We start from the raw sequence: 23,610 nt of genomic DNA on the forward strand, positions 1-23,610 counted from the left end.
GACCAGTAATTACCCTCTTACATAAACACTATAAGAAAGCTTCAGAACTCATTAATATGAATGAACTCTAAGTCAGCTAAGAACTAACTACTTTACTCTTGTTTCAGAGAACTGCAGTCTGAGATGGACAGCAGTAATTGTAAAGTTAACGCTCCTCTTCTAAGTCAAAGATACCGGAGGATGGTCACAAAAGATGGCCACAGCACACTTCAACTGGATGGTGCTCAAAGAGGTCTTGCTTATCTTCGGGATGCATGGGGAATCCTAATGGACATGCGCTGGCGCTGGATGATGCTGGTCTTTTCTGCTTCTTTTGTTGTCCACTGGCTTGTCTTTGCAGTACTCTGGTATGTTCTAGCTGAGATGAATGGTGATCTGGAAATAGATCACGACGACCCACCTGAAAACCACACTATCTGTGTGAAGTACATCACCAGTTTCACAGCTGCATTCTCCTTCTCCCTGGAGACGCAACTTACAATTGGTTATGGTACCATGTTCCCCAGTGGTGACTGTCCAAGTGCAATCGCCTTACTTGCCATACAAATGCTCCTAGGCCTCATGCTAGAGGCTTTTATCACAGGTAATTATTTTTGTTTTTAAAGAAAAAAAAAATACTACAAGCCTTTTATAAAGTATATAGTTAGTTATAGGCAGGTCTGCTATAAACAATTTATTTGTATTATTATAAGTAGGTAACGAGAGAGAAAGAAAATAATCTAGGGACAAACAATAGAAATATATAAATACTAGAACTATGTAAGAAAAAAGAACTTTATCACTAACTATGCAAAATTGATAACAAAAAACCTAAAAGTAATTCGCACAGAAGCTATTTTTGCTAAGTATGTGAGTAAGTATATTAAACACAAATTTTAACAGTCATGCTACCTGACAGAAGAAGCTGACTTCTTTTCTTTCTCATGGTAGAACATTCTCCTCTGAGATCATCTACTCAATATGTACTCAACACAAGCCCCCAGCAACACATTCAGCACCATGTTTTAAAGTTACAGATATACACAAAATGCAATGGGAATATGGCCATAAATATTTACCTATATGTCTGGTAACACACAAGACTCTTCCCTCTAACAGTGCTGGTTCTTTTTTTTGTAACATACACAAAAAAGCACACTAATAGACTAATAGATAAGCACTGAATATCATGAAAGATGACCCACTGTGCTACCAATTGGCTCTACATCTTTGTAACAAATCACTTAACTTCTATAAGTATATTTACATTGGCTCCTTTCTTAGATAAATTTAAGATAACCTATGTGTTTAGATGGGAAAATGTTTAAATTTTTGCACTTAGCCCCTAACTAAATCTGCCATTTCCTACAATTATGAAGTTGTACATAAGTATGTATGATATCCATTTTAAGTTATACAGAGACAAATAGATGGATAGATGATGGAGAGATTGGTAAGTGTGGTATAAACAGAATCGGGTATTTCAAGTTAACTACAATACTTCAGAATTACAGTATAACCCACGGCTAGATGTTGTTAATGCACTGCTACAGCATATGTAATACTGTACACTTCTACAAATGTTAACTGAACTTCAATATATTTGACTTCCCCTGTTTGAATTTAATAGTTAAGCACTTACAACATAATTATGGGGTCTGTAGAAATAGCTCAATGGTTAAAAACACCCGTAGCTCTTTTTACAAAGGACCTAAGCTCAGCTCCCAGAAAACATACAGCAGCTTACAACAATGCCTTCTTCTACCTCCTCGAACACCAGGCACACATACAGTGAACAAATACCAAACATTCAAGCAAAACGCTCGTAATGCATAAAATAAATTATATACATATATAAACTATATAGATATACATATATATGTATATACATAATTATAAGAATTGAATATGCCTCACCAGCCAGGCAACAGGCTCTGAGGCACAGGAACGGTTAAGGAAACCCTCATCTATAGCTGTGAGTGGTACACAGTAAGTATGCACTTAAAAGATATATTGAATCACTTGATAGCCAGCTCCCCAAAAACAGCCTACTAGCAACTTCAAAGTTAAACACTCTTTAATACATTACCTTCTTCCAGCCCTCTCCTTTTCTCATCACTTAGCTCTGAATCTATTCTTTACTCAAAGTTGTACAACTGTTACCACACTGAATTTATTTTCTATTACTTTTTTGTAAGAGCATGAATATAGAAAATTATCAGTTCTTGATCTTTGTAACTTACAAGATATACACAAATCAAATTTTTCTTACAGCTGTTTTGAAATCATGGGCTTTTTGTTGGTTCTTAACAGAAATGTTACATATACTCTCAAAAATTCAGTTAAATAAGATTATCTAAATTAACAATGGTATAAATTCCTTACTCAGCAGAATGAGTGGCATGAGTGAGAAATATGTTAACTACTTGGCATACTTTTCCCATTCAGAAAAGGTATTGAGATTTAAAGTTTTCCATTCTTTAAAACAACAAAACAAAACAAAAATATCTCAATGGTTTTTAATTTAGGTGCCTTTGTGGCGAAGATTGCACGGCCAAAAAACAGAGCTTTCTCAATTCGCTTCACTGACTTAGCAGTAGTAGCTCACAAAGATGGCAAACCTAATCTTATCTTCCAAGTGGCCAACACCCGGCCCAGCCCTTTGACCAGTGTTCGGGTCTCAGCTGTACTATACCAGGAAAGAGGAAATGGTGAACTCTACCAGACCAGTGTGGATTTCCACCTTGATGGCATCAGTTCTGAGGAATGTCCATTCTTCATCTTCCCACTAACCTACTACCATACCATCACACCAGCAAGTCCTCTAGGTACCCTGCTCCAGCATGAGAACCCTCCACACTTTGAATTAGTTGTGTTCCTCTCAGCAATGCAAGAAGGCACTGGGGAAATCTGCCAAAGAAGGACATCCTACCTACCCTCTGAGATCATGTTACATCACCATTTTGCAGCTCTGATAACTCGAGGTTCCAAAGGTGAGTATCAAGTCAAGATGGAGAATTTTGACAAGACTGTTCCTGAACATCCAACTCCTGTGGTCTCTAAGAGTCTGCACAGGACTGACCTAGATATTCATATCAATGGACAAAGCATTGACAATTTTCAAATCTCTGAAACAGGGCTGACAGAGTAAGACTAACCTATTCCATCCCACTTCTTAATGTATTAAATATATCCAGCCAATTATACAGCTATTTTCCTTCACTGTATCTCATGTTTCCTTTTCCTCAATGCTGATTACATCATGTCTATGCTCACAAAAAAATGGCTAAGCTAACTATACACATTACTTAAAACAAAACAGTCTATGCTACCAAGTTTCTATCAGTGGTAATCTGCTCAAATCAAGGCAACTCAATCTGATAGTACTCATGTGAACAAAGCTGCAAAGATGTAACATGGTATCGATAAGAAAGATAGAATGCACAGTGAAAGCTAACACAGCTGAACTCTAAGAAAATTAGCTCTCATTTTCATTTGTAAACTAAAACACCAGTCTACTTTCAAGCCTAGCTCCCTAGGTAGAAAGCTGATTTCACAATATTTAGTGAACGGCCTTTTACAACTTTTATTTTTTCAAGACAGCAAACATCATTCCTTTGATTCTTTAAACTACAAAACTAGGATATTATCGCCCAAATTTTCAACAGTTAGAAACAAAAATACAAAAGAAAAGTAACAATATAAATTTATAGATAACCCCAAAAGCATTTTACTATAATACCCAAACACATGTGTATATATATTCATGTATTTTTGGTAGAATATTCAAAACAAGTAAGAAAAGCTCTGACCCAGACAGAACCTACAGGGTGGTATTTCTGGCAAGAGATGCAAAACTGTATGTTTCTACTATTTTAAACTCTTACTTGCATAATACTCAAGTAGGGATCTAAAAGTTAATCACTTCAGCATCTGAAAGCATTATCTTCATACGCATGACCCATTCAATGACATAAAAGTTGTACAACCTTCCTAAATACAAATATGAATTTAAGATTTTATAGATACAAAACTTTAATTAAGATATAATGTACCTAGGAAAAAAATCTCCAATAGACAAAGCAGAAAATTAGGTAACAAAGTATTTTCAAACCCAAATTCCTGTTTCCAACATCAAATAGTTTTTTCTATAAACACAAAATGAGTGTTTATTCACCAGTAGGAGGCTGGACTGGATGATCTCTATTGTTTCTTTCCAAGTCTAATATTCCATGAAAATTATGCCTTCTCTGCCTGTTTTTATTTTATATATACTAAGATGAACCCTTTTTTAATAACATGCTTAAGATACTTCTTTAAACAATCTTCGTTTCAACTGAAACCTTGAGCTGTCCTCCAGCAAAATAAAAAAAAAAAAAAAATCATACTATCAGGTTTCAAAGAGATCTGTAACTACATGCCTCCTCTTCCATTTCCCTTATTTGGGATTAAGTGGGAAAAGTACAAGATTAAATTTCACTGTGGTGGATGACCCAGACAGGATCATCTCGAAATACATACTAAGTAACAGTAATGTTACAGAGAACAGCAAGTCACATTTTTCTACTCTTTAACAAAAGGAAAAGAAAATAAAGAACAACTTTGGAGTGATAATAGCAGAAGACTATTAAGAACATAGAATCTATTTATTTTGAAGCTTTGCTGTTTAAAAATCACAGGCATATACTCTTCCATGGCAGGCAGACCAACTTAAGATTGCTGATGAGGACAGCAGAAATTCCTTATCAAGATAACCTGACCTGTGAAAAGAAAACCTTATCTGAGACTCCCTGAATGCTTCTTCCTAAAGAACACTACATGACTTACACAGATTTCAACTTTATCAAACTGCCTGATTAGACAGTGAATACATTAAGACATTTGAAACACAAATATTCCTACAGACACTTCATGTTCCCCAATTAAGTCAGATAAACCTCATTCCATAGTTACTTGTCAGGCAAAATCAACATCTGAAAATTAAAAGTGACTTCCTCACCCCTGTCCCACAAAAAAAGGATTGGTTGGTAGGGATTGAAAGATGACTCTGTGGTTAAGAACACTAGCTGCTCATTAGAGGTCCCCAAATTGGTTCCTAGCACCAATAAGGCAGTTTAAAACCATCTCTTTAACTCCAGTTTCAGGGGATCTGACACCCTCTTCTGGCCTCCCCAGGCACTAGGTGTACACACACAGTACACAGACATTCATGCAAGCAAAACACTCAGATGTATAAAAATAATTTTACAAAAAAATGTAATTCAAAATCATTGTTCAGGGGGCTGGAGAGATGGCTCAGGTTAAGAGCACTGGCTGTTCTTCCAGAGGTCCTGAGTTCAATTCCCAGCAACCACATGGTGGCTCACAACCATCTGTAATGAGATCTGGTGCCCTCTCCTGGCAAGTGTATATATGACAAGTAAATTAATTTTAAAAAAAACCATTGTTCAAGAACCAGAAAGATTCTGGTAGCACTGTCCAAAATTCTTTCATTTATTTCAAAGAATCAAAGTTCCTAGAATTAAGTTTTCTTCACAGAGAGCATTATCCCCTCAGGAATATGAAAATATAAGTTGAAGAAAAGAGGAAATCACTGGAAACTCATATACTCAACAATGAAGACAACTTAACAGCCAAGTAAAGTTACTCTTGGAAACCAGTAACAAAGTATGAAGTTCTAAAAAACTGGAGAGAAGTCGTTACCAAAAATCTTCAACTTAGATTTATGCTTAAAAAGTGTAACAACAATCAAAATCATTGTGTTTCCAAGTACTTCATACCAAAATGCATATTGTATCTTGAAATTCAACCTGATAGGTATCCATGTTGGTGGACTTACAAAGAGTACTGTACTATTTCCAGATACTTCACATAAAAATGTATAATGTATCATACTTGACTGAGCCTACTGATGTCATGAGGATCATTTGTCTTTAATGATAATTTTCATTTCACTCTTACAGAAACTACAAGATGATCACAGGAACTAATCTTTCCTGTGCAGCAATAAATTCCTGTAGAATAGGACTTACAAATCTAATGTTACAGGCCTTGTCCCACCTATTTATTCTCCCAGGGGTATTCACAGGGGGTAAGCCATGTTTCTTATCCAGATGTTTGTAATTCTGCCCATTTATATTCACATATACAAAGCTAACACATATGCTAGGTCTGTAGCTCAGTGGCAGAGTACTTGCCTAGTCTTCACAAGACCCTGGGGTTTGATCCCTGGCATCAAAATAAATAAATAAATAGATTAATTAATTAATTAGTTAATTGGGGTGGGTATATAGTATGGCCCTTTTCTAATTTTAAAAGGAACAAGCTGAGGCTGGGGAGATGGTTCCGCGGGTAAGAGTGCCTGCAGTATAAACACACGAACCTTAGTTCAAATACTAGAATCCATGTTTTTTTTAAAAAAGGAAAAGATGTCTTCATTGGCCTGTAACCCCAGAATTGGGGATGCGAGAGGATAGGATAGGCAGATTCTAGGAATTTTCTGGCTAACAAAAACAGCTTCAGGCTCAATGACAGACTCTAACTCAAGTAAATAAGGTAGAAAACGACAGGGAAATCACAACATCCTTCTCTAGCCTCCACATACATTTCTATGGGTACAGACACAGACATGCTCATATGTACAATTCATACACTCACAAAAGTAACCATAATTTCCAAATAAAAAGAACAAGTCATTCTGGTATCTTTAATAATTGAATTATCTTAATTTGATATCATAGAACATGTAACAATTGATCAATATAGCAGTTTGTCTCAAACTTGTAGTAGAACAGTTTCCCAGTACCCACATCAGGGGGCTTAAAATTGCCTGCAACTCAGTTCTCTTCTAGCCTCCATAGGCACACACGAGGGCACATGCATTCATACAAACATACACATAAACAAAAAAATTGAAACTAATAAAAGGCAATGAGTTTTCCATCTTCTGGCTCACTGACAGTAATTTAGATCTAGTAAATACTGCCCTGACCTATACACTGCTGATTAACATGAAGCTGAGGTCATCTCAAATAAGGCTCAGTGTTTTGCCAAGGAGCTACTCCATACTTTAAATTCTATAGCTTATTTACTTAAGATTGCATTTTCTGCTGTTAAATTTCCATTTCATTAGATTTGGCCCTTTTTTTATGAAGTTCAAATTCCTACTCCATAGACTACTTCCCTCTGATCACTGATCTGAAAATCTAACCAGCAAGTATCTTCTAGAAAAAAACATTATTAGCACCTGCACAAGGCCTGTAACATATTTAGGAAGACAGTTGTTTGTTAAATGAATAAATGATTTCAAATACTCTTCTCATTTTACTTTGAGAATAAGGAATATGAGAGCTTAGAATAAAAATGCCCCTTCTGATTTCAAATCCTGTACTACCCTTCATCACTTCTCCACAATCAAGGGTAAAAATACTGAGTCAGGGCCTGAAGAGATGGTTCAGCAGTTAATACTGCTTGCTGTTCTTCCAAAAGTCCTGAGTTCAGTTCCCCACACCAATATAGAGTGGCTCACAATGACTCGTAACTCAAGGTCCAAGGAATCCAACAACCTCTTCTGGCCTCTGTGGGCACCTGTACACACAATATACACACAAAGAGACATACATACACATAAAAATGCTTTTAAAGTAATGAATCAGAAAAAGATAGGAACAAATGTCCTACCTAATCTCTCCAGGCAGCATCCACAAAAGGGTCTGTCTACTATATGGGTGAAGTGTGACCGTAAGTTACCCAGTCAAACCTAAACTTCATCATGCTACACTCATTTAATGTCATTTCATTAATGAGAACCAAGAATTCCTAATGCCACAATAATGATTAAAACTAAATTTCAAAAATGTTTAGAGGAGTTTTCCACGGAAGCAGTGAAATGAGACTGACCATCTTAACTTTCTTGTTTACAAACCATTTTCAGTCAACTCAGTCTATGAACAGTTTTATAGTTAACATGCTTATGAAAAATATTAATTACTATCAAATACAATCATACTCTGTAGAAAATTTTTGGTATTTGAAGGAATACAGAAATTGAAATTTTTCAAGTCTGTACTGATACTGTGAATTTGCACTTTTTTTTCACCAAATATTAATGCAGACCATCAATTTACAAGTCAGAAAACCCATGTTAACATTACTAATTAACTAAATCATCATAAACATTGAATTATCTTTCCTTATTAAGTTTGCTCTTACATAAATATCTTTATTATGTAATTCATCTGGCAGCTGACATCTCACAAGAAAAAAACATACTAAATAAATGAAGTTAGGCCAGCAAGATGGCTTGCAGGTAAAGGTGCTATTGAGTTTGAGCCCCAGAATCCACATGAAGGTAGGACAGAACCAACTCCACAAGCTTGACGTGCATGGTGTGATATATGTCCCCTCAGCTCCACATATACATATTATACATACAATACACAATAAAAGAAAAATAGTCCAATACTTGATTAAAGTAAGAAAATTCTGTTTTAGCCTTTGCTTTCTCACACAAAAGCCTCAGTTTCAACAGCTTTCCTGTTCTAACCCATGAGATATTCTCTATGTTAATAAGGGGTAACCAGATTAGTTCCTGATTTAGCATTTCAGTCCAACAAGGTGTCATTTGTAGAAAACACACAACCCTAAAATATCAAATCAAGGAATTCTTAAAAGTTGCATTCACCACTCCTGGTTTCACCCATGGAAGGAAGGCCTTACGATCTACAAGACCAACAGTGTTACAGCTCCATCTCCTGGATATGTGCAGGGAACAGTTAATCTGCACTAAGTTTATATCTTTCTGTATGGGCCTTGTGGAATATAATAACAAGGGAGTCCAGGATATATTTCAAAACAGTAAGAACCTTACCTACATCTTTTCTTCCTGGTTTTTCAAAGCGCCTGTCACCCCTAAAAGAAACAACATAAATTTCAAAAAAGGCTTGGAAAGCAACGTAGATTTCCTATCATGATACTCACTTTCCTGTACTCCCTTTAACAGCAGTTCTGCTACCTAATGTTTAGAAAATACAGGAAAGCAAAATGATGAAAACAAACACTCCACAACACCACCTACTAAAAATTAGCTTCTAATGACTAGAATATTATTCCTTTCAGTTAGAAACCTGATAAGACTATTTTATATACTAGTGTGGCAATGTTCTTCCATGTCATTAAATTTCCTTTGTGGTTCAGCGTACTAAGTTCAGAGTCTCGGGGTGCTGCACAAGACAGTTACCAGTGTATATAACCCTAACTCTTCTACCCTTATTTTGAGATAGGACTCATCCATAACTTTAATTATATGATATATTCTATTGCGTGAATTTCAATATTTAATGGCACTATCATCTGTTTGGGCAGTTTCCATTTTTTATATTATAGATACTATAATGGCTATTCCTTTACATTCCTTTTTATGCCTTTATTGTGCAACTGCCCTCATAAATTTTGCCAGACTTCGTACAAAGTCAAAAGCCCTAAGATGCATTCTTCATACCAACAAAATGACCTATCAACCAACAAAATGACTGCTAATGAAATAACAAACCAATTAATCATGCTTACAATAATAATTTATTTACCTATTCATGCTTATAGTTTTAATAAGGATCATCTAAAATTTTCTAACCACGGTAGCTCTTTAATAGTTAATACTTTTGAATGAAATTCTTTAACTGTACAGAGGCTTCAGCTCTCTAAAAAGAAGGAAATGGGTGAGTTCTGTGTTTCCAGAATGTTCTTTCTTGGGAAAGGAGGGATGGAGAGGAGATAAACTTCCTACCTAATCTTTGTAATTCTCTAGATCTCACTATGCAGCCCATTTTGGTCTGGAACTCATGATTCTTCTCTGCCTTAGCATCCCAAGTGTTGGGATCACAGGAACATGCAACCCTGTACCGGTCACAAAAGGAACACAGTGTGCTTTGTTTTGTTTGGAGTACTAAGGGCTGAATCTCCCCAGAGAGCTACCAATGGGTCATAATCCTAGCCCGTTTTTCCATTTTTATTTTGAGTCAGGATTTCGCTAAATTGTGAAGGATCTCCAAATTGTAAACTCCAAAATCTCCTCCCTCAGCCTGCCAAGTAACTGACATTGCAGAAAAGCACACTATAGAATCCCACTGGAGTGAGTTTTAGAACGACAAATCCTTATATTACAATCTGAACACTTCAGTTACCTTTCTTCCCAGCTCTGTGATCTATGCATTTCCCTGCCACCTCCTCGCCCAAACACACCCTCTACTTCATCAAAGCTTCTTTGGTAGAAACCACATTCACCTCTACCTCTGCCTGAAAATAAGAAAACAGGGGGAGAGGAAATAGTCAAAAACCAACATCCAGTACATGTTCAAAATCAAAGGTTAATCTCTGTGAAGTTCTGTCTGTTCCTGTACAAAGCAAGATTCTACATTTAAGTACTTAGCAAGGCCTCTAATGACTCTACATGGGTTGAAAAACAAAACAAACAAAATACTTCTGAAAGAATCCCAGTACCGAACAATAAGCACCATCAACACGAAGCTCTTCAATGAAAAGCTCAACAGTGAAAATCTAAGTTCAATAAACCATTGTAAATTGAATGTTTTAGTTGATTATTTTCAATTACTGGAAAAATCTTGATATGGAGAATTTGTAATGAGAAACTATAGTGGAAAATGTCAAGCACAATAAAATACTTTTATCTAATCACAGAAGAATAATGGAAGTGAATTGTACAATTTTAGGATTGTGAACTGCATTCTTAAAGGATAAAAGGCATCCTACATACTTGAATCAAATCTTGAGGTAAGGAAAATAGCAACACTAAAATCAAACCACAGAAGTGGTTTTGTAGGGATTTAGAGGCCTTGCAATTCAAATGTAAACACACTTCTAATGAAGACCATTTGGTTAACTATCTACCTGTGACTCTATCATAATTTATCCCAGTAGAAATATCTTTGCAGAGTCAAGTATGGTGGAGCATATCTATTATCTTAGCAGAGGATCAAAATTTCAAAAGCCAGCCTGAACTACATCAAGAATGACTCAAAAACCCTGAGAAAGATGGAAAGAACAGAAAGGGAAAAGAAAAGGGAGAAGGGGAAAGAGGAAAAAAGGACAGGCACTCACAAGTATGTAAACAATCACGCACTACATATAGTTTCAAACAATGATAGATTAATTACTGGAACTACCTTCAAGCAGATTATAATGGAGCTGAAAACTCTGTAATAACATAACTTATGTTACGCAAGTATTTGTGGTAATGCCGGCCTAAAGAAATTCGCTGTTCTGCCAATCATATAAAAACATGGCGCATTTGACAACATGTAGTATATAGTATGTGACTGTTACAATGAACAGCTATATAACTGATTTTCAGATTTACAACACTATCTATAGTATATTTTCAAGTGTACTTATTTTAAATTTACTGTAAAACAATATCCTATTAGCAGCATATATCTTGTAATTATTGTCTCTTAACTGCATCAAGAGGCCAAGCCATGTGATTAACCTAAACCATCTAAATTTCTATAAATTATAATACTCACACATCAATGAAAATAAAATCACCTGCTGGGCAGTGGTGGCGCATGTCTTTAATCCCAGCACTCGGGAGGCAGAGGCAGGTGGATCTCTGTTAGTTTGAGGCCAGCCTGATCTACGAGAGCTAGTTCCAGGACAGGCTCCAAAACTACAGAGAAACCCTATCTTGAAAAAATAAAAATAAAAATAAATCACCTAATGAGGCATTTATTAGCCTGTATTCTGTTAAATAAGGCATGAAAACACATGTGTATGAGAATGAACAACTCAATTTCAAAACACTAGAAACAACGTAATAATGTTTGGCTAAATTCTGACAAAATATCCTAGAACAATATGAAGTTACAGAATAAGGCACTGATATAAATTCAAGCCTTTGCTACTAAATGACAAAAGCATACTCAAGAACAATGTGCGTGCGTGTGTGCGTGCGTGTGTGCACGTGCATGCGTGTGTATTAGTATCTGCCCACACTGCTGCACAGTTAATAGTCAAGGATACATGCCAAGTACCAGATATGCGAGCAGCAAGCAGTATGCACTTTGAGCTGTACACATTCTGTACAGTTTTCTCAATTAACATATCAGCTGTACCCTACACAGATGAGAAAACTAGAGACAGGCTGGGAGTCTACAGTCTATTTATAACTAAAAATACCTTAGCAACTGTCCCTAGCAAAATTTCTCCCATAGAGCAAAATGATCAGAAGAAAATGATGGAGCTTTATTGTGTGTAGTGTTGGGTACCAAATCCAGCAGAGTGCAAATGCTAGTCACTCTGCCACAAAAATACATCCCCTGCCCTAAAACAATAGATTCTAAATAAGGCATACAATGAAGCAAATAACTTCAAGCATCCATGTATTTCTTCTACTTGTTCATCTATCAATAACTGACTCAGATAACAAATATACTTCTGTGACTCTTACAAAACACTGCAGAACTGTACAGAGTTAATCTTAGGCACAATGGATATTCTCTTGATTAGTCCATTACATCTATAAAGTAGAAGTCAAAAACACAGTTTAACTATAACAATCTCCAAGTTAACTTCCAGTTTCATCATTATCACTTGAAGCAGCTTCTCCTCTGCCCCACATTCAGAATATATACAGATTTATTTAAAATGCTAAAATAATGTAATAGTAACGATTCTAACTCAAGAATATTCCTCCACAACAGTGGTTTTAGGATGACAAAAAGAAATCCCTTCTCCTTTTCAAGAATAATTTTGTTAGGGCTGGAAAGATGGCCCAGCAGTTAACAGCTCATGAGTGAACTGAGTTCTGCACTGTGGACCCACACTGCCTAGTTTAAGTACAGCTACAGGGGATCCAGCACCCTCTTCTTGCCTCTGAGAGCACCTGAGTACACATTCCCACACATAGACATAAACACAAACATGTAATTTTTAAAAAAATATTTTTTAAAAATAATTTTCTCACCAACTGGTGGTGCACGTCTTTACTTTAATCCCAATACCCAGAAGGCAAAGGCAGGCAGATCTCTGTGAGTTCAAGGACAGCCCAGTATACAGAGTGAGTTCCAGGGCAGCCAAGGCTACATAGAGAAACTATCTCAAAAACACAAAAAAGAAAGGAAAGAAGGGAGAAAAAAAGTTTAGTCTTGAAATAGATAATGATTTTTTTAAAAAAAATTATTGGAAACATACACAAATATCTGCAGTAGTGACTGACCCTGCTCATGTGACTAAAGCTTTACTTATGAGTCACTATTAGAGGAAAGAGATCAGATTCCAGAGCTCCAACTTGTTACACTGAAATTATCTGTAAAATGTAGTTCCCACACACAAGAACAAGCAAAACATACTGTAACCAACCTTTAATTAAATGTTAAGGACCATCCTTTTACCTGAAATTTCGTTCATCATCTTTTTAAATGATTGAAATAGGCTTCCTTTTAACAATTCTAATACTGCAGTTGACAGTTTATGAATTTTTTAAGCATCCAGACAAGATTTTTAAAAAGATAAGAACATTACATTGTTTCCACTAACCATTTGTTCACTTAAATTTTACTATGACAGGATATTCTAGACAGGAAGTCTAGAAGCCAGTAGATTTGTATATGAGTTTTTCCTTGAGCTTAGAAGGGCAACAATAATCATTATTTAACCATAAATTAAAATTAATCGAAAAAAAAAAGCCACAAGATCACGGAGACCATAGCATCCCAAGTATTTTCACAAAGCTGAGTGCATCCATTTAACTCACTTTGTACCTTTCAACACGACCATGTTAATTTACTCCTGTGTGTCACAGCATATGTACTTCATATGGGTTTTAGGTAAGCACTGATCATTAAAAAAAAAAAAAAAACAGGAAAACTCATTTCTTCACTTATTTCTATTTGTTGTTACTTTGGCACACTGTATTTGTTGGGTGTAGGGGGGCAGTTTGATTTTGTTGTTGTAGAAGAATTTAATGTGGCTCAGGCTAGCCTTAAACTCTCAACATAGCTGAAATCTGGGCTTGAACTCCTGACCCTCCTAATAACACCACCCCCACCCCCCCGCCAAGTGCTGGGATTGCAGGCGCGCATTACCACACCCAGGTTCTGCTCCTTTCTTAACATGTAAGGTTTTTCTAAGGCCTACAGAGACCAGGTGGAGGATGTGTGTGGTCTGTACTCTTGATTAAGGAAATTTTTCTCTGGCTTGATTGACCTGAAGAGCACAGGAGGGAAAGCTGCCAGAATGAAACTTTTTCTCACTGCCTCCCACAGGACAAAAACATGGGAAATGCCCATGGAGAGGCCAGAACCATAATCAGTCAGTTCCAACTCAAAATATCACCATACACCAATATACACAGATCCCAGATGATGATGATTTGGGCATAACTTGTGAAAGAGACATGCCTAATTCTCATCACCTAAATGTCAAAAACTCAGGCAAAAAACTACTATTACAGACAAAGACAAACTACAGAGAAAAAAACAGATTGTACCTAGGAAAAAAGCATGAAATTTTAGTTAGCCTCTTCGTCATTCACAAACCTTCACGGAAGTTGTATTCCAAATGAAACAATATATTCTCCATTTTAAAAAGTGTATGAATTATTCACAAGGCATATATAATGTTCAAAATCTTTTGAAATAAAATTCAAAAAAATTGTAGGTACATCCATAATTGTGCCCACACATAATGTGGATGCAATGGCCTTGGCCATTGCTGACACCCAATTCTACTTCTAAAGCATCTCTTAGAGAAAAATTACAATACGTTTGGACTAATATATGATTCAATCCTCATGCTGAAGGAAGAATACCTATTATAAACATCAAGAAGGGTTTTAACAGAAAACCAATGAATGCAAAATAGGGAATGACAAAGAACAACAAATCAGAAACATTCTAAGAAAAAGGATAAATTCATAAAACTACACATACCGGTGGACGCTACCTGGTTATATTTTGCTCTGCCCACTACAAGGTCTAGCCCTTGAAAGGTGTCAAAGTGTTTCTCACTAAACTCCTCCTGGTTATGTAATATCTGCACATGGCTCTTATAAAGAAATGCTATATTGCAGCGAGGTCCACGGGGTCTTCAGTGTGGTTCCAGCAACCAAAACCCTTCAGAATGCTCTAGTTCCCAAAATGCAAAGCTCAAGGGATAAAGAATGTGAACAATAATTACTCTTAGGAAGTTAACCAGGACTGTGTAGCCTCCCTCCTCCTTCAACCTATATAGCTAGAAACATATTTCTCTCCAAAGCAGAGGCTGTAGAGAAGGCATTTCAGAAATGTTGCAGAAAATAAATGTTCAAAAGCATTGCAGTCAAATCAAAGAGCAGTTAGCTTGATTTTCAATTAGGCATTAAAGTATTTAATGATTTCCCCAGCCTCCTCCTCCTCTTCCATGATTATTTTTTTCACATAGCTCACCTCGCCCTCTTGAAGAACTTCGACCTCTAGGAGCCCCCACCACTGTTCCTCCTCCTCCTCCTCGTCCTGTCAATCGCAGGACAGCAGCACTATTTACAGACATGGAAAAGTTTCTCTGCCAAAAAATAAAAGTAAAAATAGATAAAACACACAAAACTACATATTGTTTCTCCCTGCCTCCCACTGCACCTAAAATGTAATGATATCCAAGTATTATAAGCAATGGGAAATTATAACTTCATGGCATATAAAGATCATTCAAATCTAGTTACCTAACAATTTCTTTCTTTCTGTCTTTGAAACAGAGTCTCACTATGTAGTCCTAGCTGGCCTAGAATTTGCTTTATAGACCAGGCCAGTCTTGAAACAATTTCAAATTGACCTTTCAGATCAGCAAAGTTGACACCAATGCCTTACATAAAAGTAGATTTGTTGAGGAAATATTATATAAGAAAGCAAAGTAAATGTGCTCTATTTATCCATATGCAGATAAAACAGACAGCAGAGAAAGTTTTATAAAAGGAGGCTAGGTTAAATTGGCACTTTTAAGAGTTACAATCTAACTGTACAGAAATTTACTGAGATCCATGGAGTTTGGGACTGAACAAATTTCTGTTTGTGTGGCTATCATAATCTGTGTGATAATAAAGTGATTATATTTCATTTTTTTAAGACTTTTATTTATTATGTATACAGTGTTCTGTCTGCATATATGCCTACTCGCCAGAAGAGGGCACCAGATCTCATTACAGATGGTTGTGAGCCACTATGTGGTTGCTGAGAATTGAACTCAGAACCTCAGGAAGAGCAGTCAGTGCTCTTAACCTCTGAGCCATCTCTCCAGCCCTACATTTCATTTTTTTAAATGGTACTGAAATGTCTTCAACTTATGAGAGGGGAAAAGACTATCATTAAAAGGTCTGAAGCAAAGGAAACATGATATAAGATAATCCTTTCAGCCTGACTGTACTCAAAAAGTAGCAACTCCAAGTACTTGCTAGAGTCACAGAAATCAGCAATGAACGAGAAATGGTCAAGTAAAAACCTATATGAGGACAATCTCCTGATGTGTATGCATTTATCTGTCAATCATGTAAAGAATTTATGTGTGGGTATGTGTGTGTATGTGATCACACATAAGTACACAAAAGTACAAACACAAATCACGTAAGTACAAACCTGCAATTGTACCCAGTGCCACTCTAGAATATAATCAAGTACAATTAGAGTAGGAAGTGGGTATCCACATGGGAAAGAGGGAGGACAGGGAGTTAAAAATATGTCTATTGACACACCTGGTTAAATTAAATGAAGGAGGATTAGGAAAAGGTAACAAGAAATATTAAGTCTTTAAATAAACTATAAAATAGAAAATCCTGGAAATTTAACAGAAAGTTCTGCAATAGAGTTTAAACAAAAATACTGCAAAAGATTAAATGATCACGTACACCTAGAACCTAGCACCCATTTGCACAGATGTATATGGGTATGACACACAAGAAAATGAACCACAGGTATGAATAAAGACACCAGATCCTTTGGCAAGGGAGTAAGATGTGAACTTTAGGCTGGGTAAAGTAGTACATGCCAGTAATCTCAGAACTCAGGAGGCTAGGACAGAAGGATCCCCAGGAGGAGGCCTACATAGGTTGCTTTAAGCAGCAGATCAGCTTGATTAACTTGATAAGATCCTACCTCCAAAAGAAAAAAAAAAATGAGAACAATGGCCAATGATACAGTGCTTGGTTAAGATGCATAAGTCTTGGGTTCAAGTCCCAGTACCATCCAAAACAAAAATGTGTTAGGTGGAAAAGTTCTGAACTTTAATTCTACTTTACTCTTCAGTGTTGTTAAATTCCAAATTAATTAAAATGGCATCTATGCTATATTCCTTTAAAGAGCATGCAATTAAATAAAATTCTGTTTTCATTACTGAATTTTAAATATGTGTACCATTTTTCCTCATTGTTTATTTTTCTCTCAATTTTGTTCGCTGTGATTTGCCCAAGTAACTTTTAGAACCATGTAAACAAAGCTTTCTTTGATCATGCAGTCAGGTAACTTCAAAACAAAAACCTAATACTAAAACTGAAACCAGAAGTTAAGAGGAAATACCTCACTCAAAAAGCATTAACAAGCTATTATTTCAGTAAAATTTAATAAACCATGGTTGAAACACATTAACTTACCTTTTGTTATAATCAGTGGACTACTAAATGTGCCTCCTGACATTACTAAAATTAAAAGTCTATGAAGCCCCAAATCTTAATTTGTTGCAATACTTTAGAGGTTAAAAAAAAAAAAAAAAAGAGGTCAAGGCTAGAGAGATGCTCAGAGGTAACAGCACAGGCTGCTCTTGGCAGAGGACCTGGCAAGAACCCATATGGCAGCTCACCACCAGTTTCAGGGATCAGGTGCCCTCTTCAGACCTCTGTAGGCACAAGGCCTACATATGATGCACAGATGTAAGCAAAACACACATATAATTAAAATAATGTTTTCTAAAAAGAAAAAAATGCTAGCTGCATTTTGTATACTAGGATCCCATGCAACACATCTGTATAAAGCCAAATGTAATCATGTGGAAAAACAGAAAATCATGTATTTTCATATATTACTGCTAAAGTACATACATTTAATCTTTTAAAAGGCAAATTCTCAACATATATTTAAAAGCTCATATCCTTTTAACATAAAAATTCTACTACTTACATATGTAAAAAATAATGTAAGTAAATAGATTACTAAAGGCAGTACTGTTTTAAAAAGCAAAACCTGAAAGCTACCTAAACATTAACCAATAATGGCTAATTTAAGTAACAGAGGCTTGGAATTTTCCTCTGCAATGTTCTACAGAATGAGAAGTATTTCATTTAAAACGTGTTTCAAATAAAAGTCAACATTCAATCATTCCCAGTAACTGGTTCAGCACTGTTTATCAACAGCTTTAAAGTAGTATTTGTTGAATAATCTTTATAATTTTTCCCAATGATTCATGCAGCCAATTACTGCATTCTAATTTCTTAAGAAATGTTATGGGCACTCACTTCGACAGCACATATACTAAAACTGGAATGATACAGAGAAGATTAGCACGGCCCCTGTGCGAGGACAACACCCAAATTCATAAAGCGTTCTGTATTTTTGAAAAACCAGCCTACATCTCACAATCCCAGAGAACCTAGACAACAAAGAGAAAATGTATCTAATCTCCATGGGAAGTAGAAAAAGACAAGATCTCCTGAGTAAATTGGAAGCATGCGGACCATGAGAAAGGGTAGAAGGGGAGGAGAGGGGAGCAGAGAAAAAAAATATAGTTCAATAAAAACAATTTAAAAAAATAATAATAATCCACCAAGTCTAACTAGAGAATTCTAATAAAAACTACTCTGGAGACAAAAACTGTATTGCATCAAATCCTATCATCCCATTTGGTCTCTACTGATTTTGTAAATGCATATAATTGACTTTTACTTTATGAAATAAAATTGTCTAGGGAATACAAAAAAATAAAATAAATATAATGTTTCTTATTTGGATGGGGAAAATATTCTGGAGAAACATAACGTGAAACTATTAAAATACATGAACTGTATACATTAAAATAGCTAAGAGTGACTTTTGTGCAATGTGAATTTTATTGCAAAAATAAAATCTGAAGGAAGGAAGGAAGGAAAGGAGGGAGGGAGGGAGAGGTAGGGAGGGAGGGAGGAAGGAGAGAGAAAGAGACAGTCAGACAGAAAGAGAAAGAAAGAAAGAAAGAAAGAAAGAAAGAAAGAAAGAAAGAAAGAAAGAAAGAAAGAAAAGAATGAAAGAAAGGTTGATTGATTGATTATGGGGCAGGGAGTGGTGGTGCATGCCTTTAATACCAGCACTCATGAGGCAGAGGCAGAGGCAGGTGGATCTCTGATTTAGAGGCCAGTCTCATCTACAGAGTGAGTTCCAGGGCAGCACAGGCTACATAGAGAAACCCTGCTTCAAAAATAAGAAGAGAAAGAGGGTTGGAGAGATGGCTCAGTGGTTAAGAGCACTGGCTGCTCTTCCAGAGGTCCAGAGTTCAATTCCTAGCAACCACATAGTGGCTCACAACCATTTGTAATGAGCTCTGGCGCCCTCCTCTGGCGTGCAGGCATACATAGAGGCAGAATGTTGTATGCATAATAAATAAATAAATCTAAAAAAAAAGAGAAAGAGAAGGAGAAAAGGGAGGGAGAAAAGGAGGAGGGAGGAATTTTATGGGATATTTCCAACTCATTCTTTTGATTCAAAGTTCAGCATATGTTTTAAAAGCTTTTCTGGCCAATGTCACCTCCAGAAATCTCAAAACTATTATGTAAGAAAAAAATTATGTTTACAAGTACAAATACCCCCCCAAACAAGAAAATTTACAAAATAATGCCAGTAAACTACGTAAGGGTGGAATGAGAGAGGAGAGGAAGGAAGTGGAGTGGAAAAAAATGTATAGCTCAATACAAACAATAAAAAAATCTACATAAGGGATATAAAAATTAGTACACAGGGCTCGACACAGCTTAATAGTAAAGGGCTTGGCTGGCTAGCACACTGAAGGCCCTAAGCTCACCCGAAGCTGTAATTAAAATCACAAATGTAGAAAGAATTTTCAAAAATTGATCAAGGTCAACTATCCAACAGACTTGAAAATATGAAGAGCGCATACAAACACTATAAACCAGTGAAGGAAAGATTAGTACATAAAAGAAAAATTCAGAGACAACAACAGTAAGAGAAATATAAATGGTAAGGACCTGCAATTTCACCACCATAGACAGAGAGCAAACTCAAACAGAAACTTCTTCTCAATGTACAAAGAATTATTTCAATAAAAAGTTTTTGTAAAAAAGGCAGAATAATGTGTGGTGCATAGTACCATTGTATAAAAAGGAAAATACATGTTTATTTGGGAAAAAATACAAGAACTGTGCACGGTCATGTCCACATGTAATCCTTACACAGGGAGAAAATATACTTTGAGTCCACAAGTTTGAGACTACCTGGGTAATATAGAGACCCAGCCAAAAAAAATACACATGTATCTACATAAACTGCTATCACTGCCTTCCTTCAGGGAAAGAGGACACATGGAGGGGGAAGAGACTGAAGAGTTTTCTATTATTGTATTATTATGATACACTGTTTTGTACATTTTTTATTTTTAAGCATCTCTTATAGATTTATGTTTTTACTATTTATTTATCCATTTATTTAGTGGGGCAGGGAAAGCATGTGCCATGGTGCATGTGTGGAGGTCAAAGAACTTTAGGGAGTCAATTCTTCCATTCCACCTTGTTAAAACAGGTTCCCTCTTATTTTGTTACTACTACTACTACTACTACTACTACTACTACTACTACTACTACTACTACTACTATTATATTATACTTTTAGTTACTCTGTGTGTGTGAAAGGTACACCTATGCCATCACCAACACCTAGAGGGCAAAGACAACTCTAAGATTCAATTCTTACTTCTACCACGTGGGTCCCAGGGATCAAACTTGGGCTATCAGGTCTGGCAGCAGGTTCCTTTACTCACTGAGTCATCTCCTTGGCCTTCTTGGTTTTATTATTGTGCTTCATATTCCAGAGTAGCAGGCCTGAGAGCTTCCCAATGGTTCTGTCTCTTCCTCTTATTCTGCCTTAGGAAAGCTGAGATTACAGATGTGTGCCATTGCATCTGTATTTTTTTAACATATATTCCAGAAATCAAACTCAGGTTGCATGCTTGTTAAGCAAGAGCTTTTTTACCTGATGAGCCATCTTTCTGGTCATTATTGTATGAGTAGACAAGTATTTGTACACATGTGAATGTGTACATAGAGGGTAGAGTGTGTGCACCCATATAGAAGCCAGGTCAACACAGGGGGTTTTATTTCCTTTTCTCTTTTTATTACTCTGGAGGAGGGGGGGGGGACTCGCAAACAAGTACTGTGTATGTATGGTGCATGCATACATGTATGTTCAGGGATACACTTGTGCGGAGGCCAGAAAAGACATCACGTTCTATCTTTTTCCACTTACTCCTTGAGACAGTCTCCCACTGAAACTGGAGCTAAGCTGTCAGTCAGCAAGCCCCAGTGATCCTCCTATCTCTGCCCTCAGAATCACTAGATTATAGACATGCACATGCCCAGTTTTTGCATGGCTAGGATCTAAATTCAGATCCTAGCTTGCTGTAGAAGCACTCAATCAACTGAGCCAGCTCTTCTTCCTTCCCCCTACAACTTACTTATTATTTATATTGTTTTGAGACAAGATCTCTCACTGAACCCAGAGATTGACATTTAGGCTAAACCGGCTAGCCAGCAAGTCCCCAGGATCCTCTTTATACCTCCAAAAGTTAAGATTGCAGGCATGTGTCATTGCATACAACTTTATGTGAGTGCTGGAAAATCAATGTCCCCACTGTGCTGTCTCCCAAGCCCTGTAAGTTTTTACATTTAAGCCACTTGATTTCCTACTCATTACTAAAATATGCAAATATGTAGATTTTTTTAAATGCTGCAAAACAAAAACCAAATATTGGAAGCTGAATTCAGGAAATACATTAAGGTTGGTTCAACATATACAAACTCGTAAGTAATACATCATATAAAGAAACTTAAGAAAAGCAATCACATATCAATGTAGAAAAGATATTTAACAAAATTCAATGTGCCTTCAAAAATAAAAGTCCTAGAGATCTTAGACACTGAGGAAGAGGGTCTATCCAGTACAAAAGAGCCTGAAGGGCCAAGAACTGCCATCCCCTAGACTCAATAAAATGTAATGTTAATCATTAATGTGTATCAACTATAATTACTGCACTGGAACCACACAAGGCTGGCTCTATCAACAATCAGTCAAGTAAAGGGGGGAATGGCTCACAGGGCCCTATCCTTTTCCCTCTTAATAGGTTCGGGGGGGGGGGTGGAATCACTGTCTTTAGTTGTGTGTCCTTTAACCCACGGTCACACAGATGTCTCTGGTTAATCTTAGTGAATCATAAACACGAACATCTAAGAAAGATTTGTGAGATGGGGACAGAGTGGACGAGGTGGCAGAGAGATGGGAGGTCAGAATAGTCAATATGCAAAGGATTCATCCATATGTACAATTAGAAAATAATAATAAAAATTAATAGTTAACAAAAGAAGGTACAATGCACCTGAGGAATGAATGGCAACCGAGTATGTTCTCTAGCCTCCACATGTACCTGCACATGCATGTGTATTTGTACACATAAAATGATGAACTTTGCTGTGGTGATGCACATCTACAATCAAAAAAACACTTAAGAGGTGGAGGCAGGATCAGAAGTTCAAGGTTATCTTCAGCAGTGAGTTTAAGGCTACATTAGGCTAGGCTACATGAGACCCTGTCTCAAAATTTAAAAATGTCAATTTTATGATGGGGATTTTGTCTCAAAGTTATTTTTTTAAAAAAGAGTCAAATGGCAGGAGATATAGCTTAGCTAGTAGAACACTTGCTTATCATGTACAAAGCTCTGAATATAATCCTCACCAATGCATGAAATCAGACATATTGCTCAATGCCTATAATCGCAGCACTCAGAGGTAGAGACAAGAGGAAGCTGAGGGGATTCTTCATTTAACATGGAATACAGAATTCCAACAAAACTTTTTGTCTCCACTGCAGTGCAATATCTATAAACTTTCAATCTTTCACCTACATAAAATTAAAGTCACTACATAAAACTGCCACTTTCTAGACCAAGAATCTTTCTTACAACATTACCACAACACCTTTAAAAAAGGAACCACCAAGAGCAGTGCTGACAGAAAGACGTCAGGAATGTTCTAAGCTGAAGATTTAAATTTCTTTCTCTAGTGGTTAAATGAATTCACTGGCAGGAATTCAAGTAGCAATAACCTGTGAAAAAGTACGCTTTTCTACAAAGATGATCTTCCCTTTTCTTCTTGGGGAGTATGACATCTCCCCTTAATCTGAATATTTTATAAGGGATAGTTTCCATTGTCCTTAAAATTCCAGAAACAGAACTACAGAGACAGATTAGCACTGGCTGATCTTCCAGAAGACAAGGGTCCAATTCCCAGCATCCACATGGTGGTTCACAACTACTTATACAACTATTTATAACTCTGAAGTATTCTTCTGGCCTCTTTGGGGTCCAGGCACACATGTGGTACACAGAATACATGAAAGGCAAACA

The 23,610-nt window shown here is 36.5% G+C and overlaps 2 protein-coding genes and 1 non-coding gene across 4 annotated transcripts in view; 2 read left to right on the forward strand and 1 right to left on the reverse strand.

Annotated features, from left to right (window-relative positions):
* Window positions 1-23,610, reverse strand: part of Gigyf2 (GRB10 interacting GYF protein 2) — a 138,606-nt gene that overhangs the window by 71,470 nt on the left and 43,526 nt on the right. The window contains 3 exon segments of the mRNA XM_038338585.1: window positions 8,849-8,889; window positions 10,161-10,272; window positions 15,420-15,534. Coding sequence (XP_038194513.1) covers window positions 8,849-8,889; window positions 10,161-10,272; window positions 15,420-15,534 — 268 coding nt within the window.
* Kcnj13 (potassium inwardly rectifying channel subfamily J member 13) lies at window positions 124-3,130 on the forward strand. Of its 2 annotated transcripts, none has more exons than XM_038338581.1 (2): window positions 124-583; window positions 2,508-3,130. In XM_038338581.1, exons 1-2 carry the CDS (start codon window positions 124-126, stop codon window positions 3,128-3,130), a joined length of 1,083 nt encoding a protein of 360 aa, XP_038194509.1. The 2 variants fall into 2 exon arrangements, with proteins under 2 accessions (XP_038194509.1, XP_038194510.1); XM_038338582.1 differs by having other exon boundaries at window positions 124-347; window positions 2,508-2,568.
* LOC119822036 lies at window positions 18,459-18,565 on the forward strand. Its single transcript, XR_005286651.1, has one exon. It is a non-coding gene; the product is annotated as a U6 spliceosomal RNA (small nuclear RNA).

This window comes from Arvicola amphibius, chromosome 8, assembly GCF_903992535.2.
Source record: "Arvicola amphibius chromosome 8, mArvAmp1.2, whole genome shotgun sequence".
NCBI classification, from domain to species: Eukaryota; Metazoa; Chordata; class Mammalia; order Rodentia; family Cricetidae; genus Arvicola; species Arvicola amphibius.